A 17,271-nucleotide genomic window follows, 5' to 3' on the forward strand; every position below is an offset into this window, starting at 1 on the left:
CCTCTCCCATTCAGTCAGCTTGGGAATTCAGACTCCAGCTTTGAAACTCAGTTCAGATAACTGTGAGCCTCTCTTCTTGTGGAAAAAAAAAAAGAAAAGAAAAAAAAAGAAAAAAAAAACACCCTCTGTTGTTCACTCCCTCCTTTATTCTGCCACTTACCACACCATCTGTGATTATTTGCTCACATGTCTGTTTTTCCTACAAAGCTGGAAAGCTGGGATCTGCTTTGAATTCTCTCATGCAGCATCTGCACATAGGAGCTACTCAGTAATTGCTTGGGAGTAAAAAATGAATATTCCCTTGCAATTATTTAATGGATTTAGAACATGGAGGACTGCCATGTATTTAGGGGACAGGCATGCTCTGATAACCTTTCAGAACTCTGTACCAGTGTACAAGGAGAGGCAAAGGCAAAGTTGACAAGGACTGTTCCCTATAGACGCCTATATCCGGCAAAAGAAAAGGAAAATGCATATAAATAAGCATTAGCAACAAAGCTATCTGCATGAACAAATGCAAGAAGGGCCAGTAAAACAACCCAAATTAAAGGCACTGACCATTACAGCCCAGTCCCTCCAGGTCGAATATTTTCTGGAGAGGAGTTTCAGCCTAGTTTTTAAAGGAATGATAGAAAAAAAGAAAAAAGCTTTCCACATCTGAGGTGTGGCACATGCAAAACTGCAGAAGCAGAAAGAACCATCCTCTGCAAGCACTGTAAAACAAAAACACAAACAGGAGAGAGTTGTTGGGTACAAATGTGAAGTGACAGTGGTGAGATGGGGGAACAGTTTGCTGGAGAGCCTTGAAGGCACAGCAAAGAAACACAGATTTGATGTGATAGGCAATAGAGTCTCTCTTACTTTTAGTTGGGGGGGTAAGTGTAGGAAAATACTGGTGTTTGCTTACAGCAAATCTTAGAATTCGATGTGTTTTCTTAAAAAATGAAAGTAGTTAGAGTATGTATTGTGTAATTATAGATAGGCAATTTATAGCAAGAGTTAGTTTCTAATCTAAACCAATTAGAATGCTAAAATTAACCAAAGACAGAAACCACAGTCTGCATCAGCTCCCTGTGGAATAAATTTCCTTATTAATGCTCTGTTGTTAAACACACTTCGTATATAAACCTACCTCTAAGCTAACATAAAAATCTAATATTGATTGAAGAAGAGCATCTCAATGTTCCATAGACATTATTCATCTGAAATTGCTACAGACATATATGAAGATCAGAACCATAAACCCTCTTCCAGCCTAAAATGGATTTATTTAATTATGGCATGTCTCAAATCTACACAAGGAAGATTGAAGGCACAGGAGATAAGGAATACAAAATAAAATATTATACGTCTGTATTCCAAAGCCATACTTATTACACAAGTGTCATGCACTTCCAACACTTTGTTTACATTGTGCATGAAGATTTTACACTTTATGTGACATACGATCCTACAAAAAAGGTAACCATTACAGAGAACATGTCTCTTTTCAATGACTATTTCCTAACTCTCAAATAATATCAAGGGTTATCCCTCTTTGATAAAGTGACTGACATCAGCAAATGAAGGATTTAAGAATCCTAGAACACTTCACCTTTGCTAACTGAATAACCTCCCGTTACTAACCTCTTAATCTACCTTTTATCTCTTCAGGGTTTGGGATGGTCCTAAATTGCTACTAATGCTCCATTTTATTTGGTGGGGGAGGGGGATTTCCTCACTTTGTTTCTTTTAGGTCACAGAGAATGGGCTCCTTCTGTGATGGGTTACAAAATAACACCCAGGCTTGAGTCCCTCTTTACTGGAAATATAACATGAACAACAACATGATGAATTAAGGGGATGATTTTTTTTTCAACCAAAATACAAGAGTGGGAAAGATGCACCTAGGTTTTCTGGAGATCACAGGAAAAGGAATGTTCTGGCCTGATTTATCTAAATTGCTACAGATTTTCATGTCACCTAGCATATGTAAAGTTTCAGTATAGCATCAGAGAGCTCTCTACTTTTGCATCCTAAAGCCATTGATCTAATTGCCTTGTGAAAACAACTTCCCTCCTGACTCCTTAACACCAAGTGTTTCAGAAATTAGTTGGCCAAATCACCTCTTTCCTTCTACATTAGCCACTACATTCAACTTTAGTAATGACAGTAACATAAAGGCTAAATTTTAAAGTTTCTGTATTTCATTCACAATATTTCTCTAATTTATTTGGCTTTGGCACTTCTTGTTGTTTTTCAGTTGAACTAATTCAGACCGAAAAAAAAAAAAATGCATCATTGAAGATGGAAGCAGTTTCCTATAGAAGGCAGCCACTTTCCTTGGGAATGATTCATTTAGAACAGTGGCAGCTTCCAGACTTCACACATTACTTCCCCAAATTTGCTGAATTTAGCATTAGCCAGCTTGGTACTAAAACACTCAGAACTCAAAGACATGTGGGTGAACTCACATCTTCCTCTGCAGTCTTATGCCAAATGCTCACAGAGCAAATTCTTCTGATTTATTTGTTGTATGTTCTACATGTAAACACATCCCAGTGGCATTTATAAAAATCAGGTAAAGATCCGCCACTTTGGAACCATTCAAGTTTCTCTCTGCTTTTGGTTTGAATCATGAAGGTGATGAAATAATTTGTAGCAAATTCTGGATTAATTATTCCTGTTTCTTCCCTGTTTAACAGTATTACTAGCAGACATTAAATATCACTGATATATGTGATTCTCCACATACATCATATAATCAAGAAAACATTCTTCACTTAAATGAGCTTATGGTTCATTTTATCATCAAGATCATTTATTTTTAAGAAAGATCTTGCCAACTCACAACTCTAGGCTCAATGTGTTTGGCTACCAAATTTCTGTAAGTGCATATTAAATTGCATTTTATAGTAATGATCGCAGAAAGCCGATGACCCTGAATTATATCATGGCATCTTTAAAACACCATCATGTTACACAGATCTAGGTGCCTGTCACCACTGCCAGGAACCAGAGGGCAACCGTGTAAGGAGTGTCCTCTTCTATGACTGCATGGCCTGCCATTTTATCTGATAGGACACCATCTGTTCATCCTGCTACCACTCCCTAGGGTAATTGGGTTAAAACTACAAGACACTGCAAATAGTCACATTGCCCACTGTATTTTTAATTGCCTGGCTATTTATATCAGTGACTTTTCTTCTTACAGGATATTCATTAAAAAAAACCAAAACACGCTTGTGACCATGTTTTAAGAGGTAAATGTTCAACTCTAATGTTGCACAGACACAACCTTTGTTAAGAAAAGTTTCCTACAATTTCTTACTCAATCTATAAAACAGTGGAATATTAAGGTATTTATCATTGAAAGAATGCATGTAATAGTGAGAAACTATACAGTTTTGTTATATAATGTTATAAAATGTTAAAAGCATTTGCCCTGGGGTCAGATTAGAAGGTTAGAATCCCAGCTCCAGCTTTTACCAACTCCGGTTTTCTGGGCAAGCTACCAAAATTAGGAAAGGGAACTAATCCATGTAAAGAATACAATATATCATTTGACATATAATAAGCCCTCAGTAAATATTAACTATTATTATCAATAATCATCTTGATTTGATATTAATCTCAAACTGGTAGAACAGATTTTAAGAACCAAACATTTATTACATTTTAGATGGAATGTGCTATATAGAGACACATTACAAGATGAATCCAATTTCTCAAACGTGCTTCTTTTGATTTTGAATATAATCCATATCCATATTTTAAGAATGGCCCATTTTTATGCCTTTCAGCAGTGTCTTACACAGTGTTTTATTATTGCATGTCATTTTCTGAAATCCTGTGAACCAAAATGTCATTGACAGGCACACACAAAACACAGCTACTGTCTCACAGAAAGCAGAGCGAATGTTCACAGAATTTCTATTCTATGACTGGTTTAAACCTAAATTCCAAAACAGAATTCTTCCCAAACATGTTAAAAAGCATTTTGGTAGTGACTAAAGCAATAATTAATCTATTGCCAGTATACTGTTGTCATTAGTGCTGGTTTAGAGACTCCGGGCCTTTTTGACCCTCATTTTTATGCAAACAGTAAAATTCAGGTTATAATTAATGTAAAAAAGCAGACTTAGAAGGAAAATAAAGTCAAAAAGGTTATTATGCATACTCTGGAATTAGGGACATAAACTCCTTTGCTCAGTGTTGGCACATTTAACTCAGATCCTTGGAAACTCCAGTTGGCTGAGCCCTTTCAGGACCCACCCACTGCATAAGAACAACAGATGCCCTCTTCAGCAAAACATTGGCCAGATTCACTGTATTTATGCACGGTACTATTTGTGTTTTCTATGTAATAATTTCTCTCCAGGGTATCCTGTTTTTCAGTATTTTGAAACGAATTAATAGGGCACAACTATAATAATTAATTATAGGCAAAGCATAACACTGAGAAAATTATTATGCTGAAATTAGTCTCTATATATACAACTTGGAAATACTTTTTCAAAGTTTTTTCTTCAAACACAAATTCTCTGAAATTTCAGTGTTAGATGAAATATAAACCAGATTATCTCACAGAACTAATGATGCAAACTAGATTAGCAACCAGACCCTACACATCTTTGTTCAAAGATAGTACTTGATGTATTCATATTAAATAAAAAGAAACTTCCCATGGTAGAGAAGGGGCTGCATTGGTTAGGATAAACATTTGTTGATTAGAGGGGATTTGTTTTTAAAGAGACTTAGTTGGCATAAAACAAATGTTTTATAATCACTTTTTTTTTCAGTTGATTCAAATCCAGTATTTGACCATATCTTTTTTTTTTTACCATATCTTTTGAAGATTCAAATACATCACTTATGCACCAAAAAGAATAAGTAGAATTTTTCTTCTCGAATCTCATAAAACTTATTACACATTGTGCAGGTGTTCATCTTAAAAGTGATAGTTAACAATCTCATGATATAGTGGCTTGAAAAAAGTAAAAGATATGTCTTACCTCTTCCCACTGATGTATGTATCTAATTAACCTTGAAAGTCGCAACAAACGCAAGAGACTGAGAATTTTTGTAAACCTCACAATGCGAAGTGCCCTGGCTGTCTTGTAAACTTCTGAATCCATTCCTTTTTCTACAATGAGAAAGATATAATCCACTGGGATTGATGAGATGAAGTCAACCACAAACCAGCTTTTTAAATAATTCATCTTGATCACTTTAGGGTCCAGGATGATTTCAGAACTGTCTTCATTGACAGTGCCAGTCCTAAAATTCATTATCAGGTCCAAAAGGAAAACTGTATCTGATGCCACATTGAAAATAATCCATGGTGTTGTTGTTTGTTCTGTAAAGAATGTGATTCCAACTGGTATGATGACCAGATTTCCAACCATCATTATAAGCATTATTAAATCCCAATAAAACCTACAACAAATAAAAAAATCAGATTTTAATAGACAATAACCATTCTTTGCCCCCTCATAAAGAAATTTAATGACTTATGGTTAAATAAATGAGTACAAGAATGAAGTGTTTATTCTGTAAAGATGGTAACTCCTTCAATGGTTACAAATTAAAATCTAATTAATATATTCTTAAAGCGATGCATTGTTTATAGAATTCTAAAAATCATTTGATATAAAGTATTACTGAAATAAATTCAAGAACACTCAATCCTCCATTTACCTGATAAAAGAACAAAGACAACCTCCCCTATATTTAACAAGTAATATGCATGGAAATAAAGGAGAAGCATAAAACAAGAAGATCTACCTTAAAAAAAATCATTTTGGGGAAGACTCTTTAGAGATGCTTTGAAGTACTTTATATGTCAAATTACCAATCAATCAAACACTAAGATACTAAAAATACTGGCAATATAAATTATATCTTAGGAGTACAGATTCGGTCAACCATAAATTTTAGGCTAGCCCATGGCTTCATAGTACTCCAAATATTTATGCTTCCTTCTTTTTTAGTTTGAAATGAGAAAAACCAATTTTGTTCTGAGGTTAAAAATAATTGAACAGACTACTCTAGGTTTTAAAAAAAAAATTTTATGTTTTATTTATGTTTGAGAGTAAGAGAGACAGAGCATGCGTGGGAGGAGGGGCAAAGAGAGAGGGAGACACAGAATCTGAAACAGGCTCCAGGCTCTGAGCTGTCAGCAAAGAGCCCGACACAGGGTTCAAACTCACAGACCGTGAGATCATGACCTGAGCTGAAGTCAGACATTTAACCGACTGAACTATCCAGGTGCCCCGAGACTACTCTAGATTTTAAACTAGAATCTACTTAACTTGCACTTTTATCACTGTTTAATTGAACAAATACTTTAAATATATTCCCTCTATTTTTCTAAATAATTCTTCCTTAAAATTTCTGATTTAATTTTCAACATGTTTATGATTACTAGCTGCTTTTTGAAACATTCTCATCTCACCTTATATTAAAATTGGAAGAAAACCAGGAACTTTATTCCAGGTTAACACAGTGTAATTGAATTCATTGAAGATGATTGTAATGTTATTTTCACGAGGGTTATTTAAAGTCTATTGACCCTGTAGTGAACAGACTGCATATTTGTTACAAGTCTATACATATAAACATGAAGAAGCAGATCAACTAGCACGACCCTATCATCATGAAATAGTCTCCAGAAATATGAGTTACTTCATCCTGGTCATAGGTATCCTCTTCTGGCAGTTCTGTTGTGTAAATGATGTAAATTTCTATGACAGAAATTTCTGTTAACCAAGATACCTTTATTTTACATTACTTCTCCTTCTTAGACTACTTGGGTTACATTTTGGCAAGATACACAACTGCATATACCTTTCATAGTTACTATCATCCCGACTCTTGGGATAAAAGTAGTGGTACAAGAAAGAACTGTAATAGGTCTTCTCTCCCCTTGTCCCTACCCCCAGGATTATGTAACAGTAAATGCTTGTCGGTTTGAAGATTTCATCAGTCTTGTGTCAAAACTTATCCTCGCATTTATAGACAAGTATACATATACCCACACCAATCATACATCATGCACTGTCAATTTCAGTGACATATTTTCTCTTTTTTTTTCCTACTCTTTTAATGGAAATGCAAAATGTGCCACTGAATACACCAAGGACAGAGGAGAGGTGTAGAGGAGATGCAATATTGTAATAGCTATTTCCCAAAGAAGTGACATCATTGAACTCTAAAATGAAACCGTGAGAATGAAAACCCTGAGGATTTTCACTTTTCTGGACACTCTTATCCGTCCCATCTGTGAGCTTGTCTCCCTGCCCTCCCCCTGAAGGCTGCTGGGTGTCACGCATAGCTCTTTTATCTTCTCTTCTACACATGCTCTTTGAGCAATATCACACACTCATCCATGTCTTTATGATAAATTCATAATTGATGACTCCAAAGCTCCACCTCCAGTCCATTCCTGTCTTGTAAGCCTCCTAATCCTCATAATCAGCAGCCTATTAAGTCTATCCCCGTGCATATCTCACACTCATGTCTTACAGCAGGCACATGCTCAAGCTCATCTTCTCCTTGCATATGTATTTCTCACATGTCCCCTATGCCAGGGGATGGAACAACTCTATACCTTATTTGCAAGCCAGAAACCCCGGAGGAATCCTAGAAGACTCCTGGCCTTAAATCTGTTCAATCTCACACTTGATCAGTCACCAAGGCTGTTTGGTTCTTATATCTATGTATAAGTTGTATTCATCCATTTGCCCTTTACAATTCCCACTGCAACTATCTTCAACCAGAAATTCTCACCAGCTGTTTAATTTGGAGACAAGTTACTTAAATGCTCTCATCTTAAATCTTCTCATCTGTAAAATTAAGATTATTATAGAAACAGGGTTTTCTATACAGATCAAATGAAATAATACATGCACATCATATATCCTAGCATATAACAAACTGTGGTACACAATGCCGGTGGCCTACTTTGTATTCATTTACCTTTCCTTACCAAAAGAAATCCAGTTTTGTGGGGAGCACCCAGAAACTCACTGAAAGATACTCACTTTTACAGACATTCTTGCATTTCTCTCATTAAGACAGAAGATATTTTTAAAGAAAAACAACACATTCTATCCCTCTTACTCAACAGGAGAAATGAAGAGGATAAAGTGCCATCTAGTATTGTTATAGCAATAATTTTTATCACACCATAGCTTTTTATTAGTGGTACTTAATATGGTCTGAAGCCATCAGGAATCTCATTATCAATATAAAGCTCTATTAAACCTCATAATTTCCTTTTAAAGTATCACTGACTCTATTTTACAGACATAAACACAGATCTTGTTATAGACTTTGCATAATATAACACTTTCTTGAGTTAACATGGATTCATTCCTTATCTAGCCAAGGAAAATACAGTTGTCACCCACTCTAAAAGTATGATATAACTTCTGTTTTTTTAAGCAAAGAATATGCTTCTGAAAAGTGACCTCATGAGACTCTCTTGTCTACCTGCCCACAAGTTTCTTTTCTTGACTTTTTGCTCTGAAATATCTCTTGAATACTCAGGCTCAGTCTTTTCCTTAATTTTCAATTTCTGAGTCCCATACATCTTAGTATGCAATAATCTTTCCTGTCAATTCCTCTTTCTGTTCCCATTGTCATCTACTTTGGGCAGAACTAGTGCTTGCTTAGAATAACTCAAGCCTCCTGTCTACAGAATCTGGTCAATTCTGCCCATCAGTCCCAGAGCAACTTATCTAACACATAACTTGACGGGTCAAAAACCATCAATGACTCTCTTGGGACGCCTGGGTGGCTCAGTTGGTTAAGTGTCCAACTTCAGCGCAGGTCATGATCTCACAGTTCGTGGGTTCGAGTCCTGCGTCAGGCTCTGTGCTGACAGCTCAGAGCCTGGAGCCTGCTTCGGATTCTGTGTCTCCCTTGCTCTCTGCCCCTCCCCTGCTCGTGCTCTGTCTCTCTCTCAAAAATAAATAAACATTAAAAAAAAATCAACGACTCTCTTAAGTAAAAATAACTCAGCATGGTTTTCAAGGCATCTTCTTTCCCTCCCAGCCTTTTCTTTCACACTTTATGGCAAGAACCTCATGTCTTAAGCAAGAGAGTACATGCACTTCCCTTGGCATCATGCTCACCTAGGTACATGTACAATAGATAGTTTCTTCCATTCTATTAATTCCTTTTCCCATTAGCACTCTACATACCCTTCATGCCTTGTTCTGACACGGAATTTCTTAGTTGTTTTTTTTTTAACCCCCAGAGCAACATATATTTTCAGTATGCTTATATTAGTTTTGCTTTTGTTACTAATTATTTGGTTTTATTTCCTCCATCACTACTGGGTTCAAGTTCTTTTTTTTTCTAATTTTATTAAGTTTTCTTTTTTTTTTTTTTTTTTTTTTTAACGTTTATTTATTTTTGAGACAGGGAGAGACAGCATGAACGGGGGAGGGTCAGAGAGAGAGGGAGACACAGAATCTGAAACAGGCTCCAGGCTCTGAGCTGTCAGCACAGAGCCTGACGCGGGGCTCGAACTCACGGACCGCGAGATCATGACCTGAGCCGAAGTTGGACGCTTAACCGACTGAGCCACCCAGGCGCCCCTAATTTTATTAAGTTTTCAATTTAATTCCAGGATAGTTAACATACAATTTGTTTCAGATGTACCATATAGTGATTCAACAATTCTATACAGTGCTCATGGATACAAGTCCTCTGAAATTCAAAACTGTATTTTATCTTCTGTTTAACCTCTGCAGTGAATGTAGACAGTATATAGAATAACAAATGATAAGAAGATAAATTAATTGAATTTTGACTGGAAACATACATTTCAGTAGGGATATTTAAAGTAATCCTTTTTATAAGACAAAAAGTAATTAATGTAGCAAACAATTTCTTGACTTATTATTTCTATAAATCTGGAGTTTTACTAATTGAGGATTTTTATAACATAGAAGACATTAAGGCAAATTAAAAAGGAAACAGAGATTAGTAATATATTATGAGGCTAGAAAGCCTGAAAACAAAGAAGTTTTGGATTTGATTCTTGGTTTGGTGTATTGTATTTGGTGTATTGCTTCCATTCACCCTGCGTTATACAGACAACATTTATAAAGGCTCTTAGTTGGACTTTGAAGGCAGAGTAGGGTTCAAATCCTACTTCTACTAGTTCCATAGGTTTGGGCAGGGTATTTAACTGCCTTGAACTTCTTCTACTACTCTTGAGTTTCTCTGCAGGAAGACTGTAAGCATTGATGTATGCATAGTGTAGAGTACAGAACCTGTTATATAGAAAGTTTGTCTGAAAAACCAGCAGAGAGGGAACTCACTGGAAAACAAGTCTTGACCGTGACAGTAGATTACCTAGGTAACCATTTTTACCTTGTACTGAAAGTAGACAAAATAGACAAAATAAAATAGTATTTCAATCATAATTAATGTATCACTAATAGCTGTAAGTTTAATTATCACTGAGAAATTATTTTTTGGGTTAAGAATCCATTTTCCCCATGAATTTTTAGAGGAGAAAAAGCAGCATTATAAGGATTGGTCTGTGATATTAAACTTTAAAGAATTCAAAATTCAGTGATGCTTCTTTCTTTCTACCCACTTGTATCCCTCTAAAGCTTGTGGTAAATAAAGACAACCCTACTTCCCTAACAAAAGTTTCTCATCATCCTTCAGGCTTCCCTTCCCCTTTATAATACCTGTAGTAGTTGAAATAATCTGATGCCGAATATTTCTAACTTAAGGCCTTAACGAAAATTTTAAAACTACCGTATTTCATTACTCGAGGTGCTTATCTTTAAATTTGTCTCTCTAACTATTGAATGAAAGACTCTCTCCCCACCCCCACCCCCATTGGAATAAAATATTTGTAACTAAGTGGAATGGAGGAAAGAACTTCTGGTTAAATCCTTGATAACAGATTTATATGTGGCTCCTCTTTCACCTACGGTTGAAGTCAAATTATGTAACAAACCTGTCCTATTTCTCACTTAAGACTCATTCCTAAAAATTACATTTTTAGATATGAACCATAACTTGGCCATGTTTCTAAACCAAATTATTTATCAATCTAAATAAATGAATGAATATCCAGCTGGATCTTATTAAACATATAGTCCTTGCAATTATTTTTCAAATTTTATTTAAAACTGATTCAATTTTCTTTTTTTTTTTTTTTAATTTTTTTTTTTTCAACGTTTTTTATTTATTTTTGGGACAGAGAGAGACAGAGCATGAACGGGGGAGGGGCAGAGACAGAGGGAGACACAGAATCGGAAACAGGCTCCAGGCTCCGAGCCATCAGCCCAGAGCCTGACGCGGGGCTCGAACTCACAGACCGCGAGATCGTGACCTGGCTGAAGTCGGACGCTTAACCGACTGCGCCACCCAGGCACCCCTAAAACTGATTCAATTTTCTAAAGTCCAATAGCCTGATGATTAGATACGTATCTTTTTTTTTTTTTTTTAACTGAGGTACAGTTGACACAAAATGTTACATGAGTTTTAGGTATACAACACAGTGATTCAACAAGTCTATCTGCTGTTATGCGGTGTTCACCACAAGCCCAGCTACCATCTGGCCTCATAACATGCTGTTACAATACTATTGACTACACTCCCTACACTGTACCTTTTATCCCGGTGACTTACTCATTTCATAACTGGAAGCTTGTAATTCCCACTCCCCTTCACCCATTCTTGGACACATATCTGTTGAAAAATGAAGTGCCTTATCATAAATACTGTCTTCTTATAGTACTATCAGTGGCAATTCACCCTGCCAAATCTCAGCAACCAATACCTGAACTTTGATCTGAGGGGTTCTCAGACATCCTTCATCACCTTACAAATCTCACTACTTACAGAATACTCATATTGGGCTTGATACTTTATAGGACATGTGCCTTTCCTAAGCTTTGCAAAGGAGTCTTTCTGGGGCACCTGGGTGGCTCAGTCAGTTGAGCATCCAACTCTTGATTTTGGCTCTGGTCATGATCCCTGGGTCATGGGATTGAGCCCCGCATTGGGCGCTGTGCTGAGCATGGGCCCTGCTTAAGATTCTCTCTTTCCCTCTGCCCTTCTCCCCTGCTTGTTTGTGTGTTCTCTCCCTCTCTCTCCCTCTCTCTCCCCCCCTCTCTCTCTCTGTCTCTCAAATAAAAATAAAATATAAAAAAAAAAGAAGTTTTCTTAATCAAGTCTGTTATTTGCTCTAATGCGTTGATATCCTGCAAGGCCACATTATTGCCTATGGGCAGTGTGGAGTGAAGATACACAGAAAAACACAGAAAACACAGACAATTCAAATACAGGCTATTTGAAGCAAAAATACACTAGCTTTCTTAACACAGTAAAACATTCCTAAGATCCTAACTGTGGAAAAAATTAACCTAACATATGGACAAAACTAAGTTAAACCATATTTGAAGACATTTAGATGTTTTCAAGTAAACATAGCAATTTACCCAATGAGAATATGAGATGGGTAGAAGGTGCAATATGTTTTAGCTAATCTTATTTATTAAAATGAGCTAATGGAATGGAAATTTAATCCCTACCAAAGTAGTAAGATCTGTACCAATCCAGAAAAAGTAAACAGGTTTTCTACCTCTCCCTTCTGCAACTGGGTTTTTTCATTGTGTGTTAATCTTCTAACTGCCAACATTAATGGCCTTGTATTGGTACATTTACTCTTGCATTTTACAGTGTTGTTTACTCCTCCTACCTGAAACTCTCTCAAACCTTTAGTTTCTAAGATTCTGCATTTTCGTAGTTTCTCACTTGTATTTATAAATTAGCAGAAGTTTATTTTCCTCAACCTTTATCTGACTCCTCTTCTTCCTCTATTAAAGTAGGCAGTCTATGTGATCATCTCACCCAGCTTTTCAGCCCTCCATTTACTCCCTCCTTTGGTCACATCAACCCCCAAATGCTAATACGTGAACATAATATGTCAACGTAACTAATATGTTAAATAAGTGGTTCTCAAATCCATCACTGGCCTTAACTTCTGAGATGGAGTTATGGATTTCTAACTATATTCATGATAGTTAGTCCCAATGGAACAGCCGTCTCAACAGGGTGAAATCTACACCAATTAACCTTCTGGCCCCAAAATAATTCCCCTGATATTTTTATTTCTGTTTATTATAGCATAGCTACCACTGCTGCTGCTCCTTCTGCTAATGCTTCTTCTCCTCCTTCTTCTTCCATCCCCCACCCTCCTCTCTTCTTCCTTTCGGTCACCCACGAGGCATAAAACTTAAAAATTATCCCTGACTCCTCTGTCAGCCAGCTCTGGCATTTGATCATTTGCCCAGTCTTACATCCTTCTAATACAATAGTTTTCATATGCAGCTTTTCTCTTTGTTCCATTGCCAACATTTTATATGAAGTTATTATATCATTATTCTGCTTACTAATTTTCCCGTTTCTACCTGCCCTAGTAAATTACTTTCTATTTATATCCAGACTTCCCTATTGCATGCAAAATGAAATGTAATCATCCAGAATCTTCTAGTGTATCCCAAATCTATATCTTGAAACTTATCTTTTTTTGTACATACATGTTCCTTAGCTAAATTTAAAAAGACTATTTTCCAGATTCTTTGTTTTTGCCACTGCCTAACAAATGTCTGGGATTTCCTCTTCCTAAAATCCAAATTCAACCTCCACATTTAGTCTTATTACTGCAATGGTCAACCTAAATTTAATGCCACTACTCTCTTTTATCCAATCCCAGCCCAGGTGGGGTTCACCTCCTCCCTGCCTCTAACTCCTATCGCAATTTTTCTATGTGATTTCCAGCATTTGAGAGCTCCTACAAATGAACAGTGAATATCTTACCAAAATATGGTACCAATAATAATTTGGCAAAGACCATTTAATAAGCGATGTCTGAAAATACCGCTCTTGAACTTATTCCTAGCCAACTATAGGCCAATCTTCTTTACACTTAAATTGCCTAGCAAACAGTAGATATACTTCCAACTTCCCAATGATCAAACCCAAATTAATCACATTTATGTTAAGAAGGGGTTGTTCCACCATTATAAGATTTTAATTAAAATACATGATCATTCGTTCCTTTAAATGGTTTGGAAATTAAACAGGTATAAACTTTTTTTTTTTAATTTTATCCTTGAGTGGTAGAATTATGACGCATATTTTCCAACTTTTCTAATTTTCTTGTTTTAGACAACGGAAAGAAAGATATCATTCAAGGGTATTTTCATTATGGCATTCAAATTTACTTTAAAGGAAGGCCACAATTTTCATTCCACTGAATCAAAACACCTGTTTACTCCCAATTGTCATGCATGAAATATATATCTGCAAGTCTACATGGCTTTAATCAAAAGGTACAGAATGGAAAAGAACTCCTTAAAGATTAAGTAGTTTTATGCTGCAGTTTTCTATCTTTATGATGACATATAGATTTTCCATAAACATCAAAATCATTAACTTATAAAAGATGAGTACAAAATATATAAAATAGCTCCTAGTGCTTAATTTTAGAGTTCTTTAAAAACAGTCTAATCTAAAACTACTCCTTAGTTTCTTAGCCTTATTTAATTTACCGTAAGTGATTTTTTAAAATTGTATTCTCCACTGTGACTCTCAGCATTTCATTCCTTTAAGGAAAGCAAAAATATTGAGTGGTCATGTCAAACAAAATGCGTGCTAGCACCATTCACTCTAGTGTAAAATTCATTAAGTCGACATCCATTTTTTTTAACTATTTCCAAGGATGGACTAAAGGAAACTCCATATTAACTAACCTTACCTCTAGATAGTCCCATGACACAGACATTGAGGACACCTTTATTTTAAAGCTCAATTAAATGACCATTAGTTGCTAAGGGCTTTATATTTGCTGATATACTTTGGTCCAATCACTGTGAAATTTTGCAGAGAAGGAAGATGACTGACTTCTTCCCCGTCTGAATACATAGCTAGTTTAAAGGTTTATTCAAGTTGGAGGTTTTAATTTCAGAATAATTCTTCCCTCGTTCTTGCCACAATCTTCCCACCACACTGCTTGTTCTTGAATTGTCCGGTTTATCTTTCTCGTCACTGATAATTTAGGTCACTTCCCCTGTGTTTGTTACCTGCAAATCTCAAAAAACCCTTATCCTCTTTGTTCATTCCTAAGCCGCCAAAGCCACACAGATCCTTTGTATTACTGCTGCAGCTTGAAGGTGTGATGGAAGGTTCAAAATCAGTATCAAAGTACATTATTGTGTCCTCAAGTCTGAAAAATGCTTACATCTTATGGAAGTTTTTGAATGTGTTCAAGATCCTGATTTCTGCATATAATTCACCTCACTGAATACTTAAAAAGAAAGCAACATAAGGGCGATAAAGTATAGGTAAGATTTATTTCTTTTTACTTTTTTTAAGTTTATCTATTTTGAGAGAGAGAGAGCGAGCACAAGTTGGGGAGGGGCAGAGAGAAGGAGAGAGAATCCCAAGCAGGCATCAGTGCACAGCCCAACCTGGGGCTCGAACCCATGCACTGTGAGATCATGACCTAAACCGAAATCAAGAGTCGGATGCTTAACCCACTGAGCCATCCAGGCGCCCAACATTTATTTTATAATAGGCGCTTTGTAAACACTGTCACATTTGATACTCAAAATAAAAAGCTGGCAGCATTATCTAAATTTAAGAGGAAACTGAAACCCAACCAACTAAGGTCTGTTCTTAAATTCTTGTAGGCAGGAAATGAGTAAAATTGCTTTTGAACCTATGACCAACTTTCATCCTTATACACCTTCCACCATATTTGATGCTTGAATAAATGATTCAAGAATATAAGAGTAATATTAAACAAGCACAAAACTTTCCCACACTTTGTAGCATAGTAGGGCAGCACAACCAGACTTGCACCCGTCCTTATCAGTTACCTATCTGAAATGAAAACAAAAAAATCTGCCCTGGCCTGCAAAGATATCTCATTAGTGTATAAACCAAAATCAATTCACATGCTCTAAAGGCAAAAAACATTTGGAAAACAAAAGTCAAATTTAGTACCAAATATTTTCTTCAGGTGGTTACATTATAACAATTCCAACAAATATGTACTAGCTACCTCTGCACAGTAGATATTGTTCTTAGCACTCTGAGAAGGCAAACACATATTATGTACAAACTCAAGAACTTCCAAATTAATAGGAAAATGAAAACTTGTACTTAAATAAGACTAGGACAAAGTTTAAGACATGTTCATAAATAGTACACGGTAAGCACTCTGGGTTTCCAAAAGAGAAAAACAATTGATCATCCATTTTAAAAAGTACTACTATTAAAGAAATTTACAGAAAGCATTTGCTGAGGAGGTCCTGAGGTTGCATTTTATTCACAGCACAAACATTAATTTATCAACAAATATGTTCTGCTTCCTAAGCTTGTCATTAAGCACCAAAGAGAATTAGACATAGCCCCAGTCCTCAAGAAAAGAAGGTCTAGGAAAGATAAACAACAATATTTTCTAAAATATTACAAGTTCTGTGATAGACATAAAAAGAGCAATCCTAGGATGGGCAGACCAAGGGGAATGATCAAGTCTTCCTTGGGGGAAGGACAGAAGAACCGGGCAGGATTTCAAAATCAGTAATTGATACTTACACAACTACAAAATCTTGTATTGGTGTGCACGATGCCACACATATTCACTGAGTATTAAAAAAAATCCTAATTTCTAGGTTACCACTAGGAATACCAAGAGAAACAGACACAATGTAGAGTTAAAGGGACTGAATGCCATGAAATCTATAAGGTCTGGTGGTGCATTTACGTTTTAGTTAATGCTTTAGCTGTTCCATTATAAAACAAATCCAAGGCTACATCGAGTATTTTCTCTTCATATATTTTAAAACCTTGTTTTCCCAGTGAAAATGAAGGATCATGATCAAGCACAGCCAAGAATGTAATCAAATAAAAGCTCAATTAAAAATGTTACATTCTTAGGGGTGCCTGGATGGCTCCGTTGGTTGAGCCTCCCAACTCTTGATTTCGGTTCAGGTCATGATCTCACAGGTCGTGAGTTTGGGCCCATGTGCTGTTAGCACAGAGCCTGCTTGAGATTCTCTCTACCTCTCTCTCTGCCCCTTCCCAGCTCATGCTCTCTCTCTCAAAATAAATAAATAAACATTAAAAAAACTTGAATGTTACATTCCGCTTATAGTTATAGATTTTACACTACTATATTTCCCTCAAAATACTTTAAAAAATCATCAGTATCTACTTCTTTTTAACAAAAGACTTTTGAAGTTG

The 17,271-nt window shown here is 36.1% G+C and overlaps 1 protein-coding gene across 1 annotated transcript in view; it reads right to left on the reverse strand.

Moving 5' to 3' along the window:
• Positions 1 to 17,271, reverse strand: part of HCN1 (hyperpolarization activated cyclic nucleotide gated potassium channel 1) — a 393,365-nt gene that overhangs the window by 339,121 nt on the left and 36,973 nt on the right. Inside the window, exon 2 of the mRNA XM_058719343.1 lies at positions 4,995 to 5,418. Within this exon, the coding sequence (XP_058575326.1) occupies positions 4,995 to 5,418 (424 nt within the window). The remainder of the gene's footprint in view (positions 1 to 4,994; positions 5,419 to 17,271) is intronic.

The sequence above is a fragment of the Neofelis nebulosa genome, chromosome 1 (genome assembly GCF_028018385.1).
Source record: "Neofelis nebulosa isolate mNeoNeb1 chromosome 1, mNeoNeb1.pri, whole genome shotgun sequence".
Taxonomy (NCBI): Eukaryota; Metazoa; Chordata; class Mammalia; order Carnivora; family Felidae; genus Neofelis; species Neofelis nebulosa.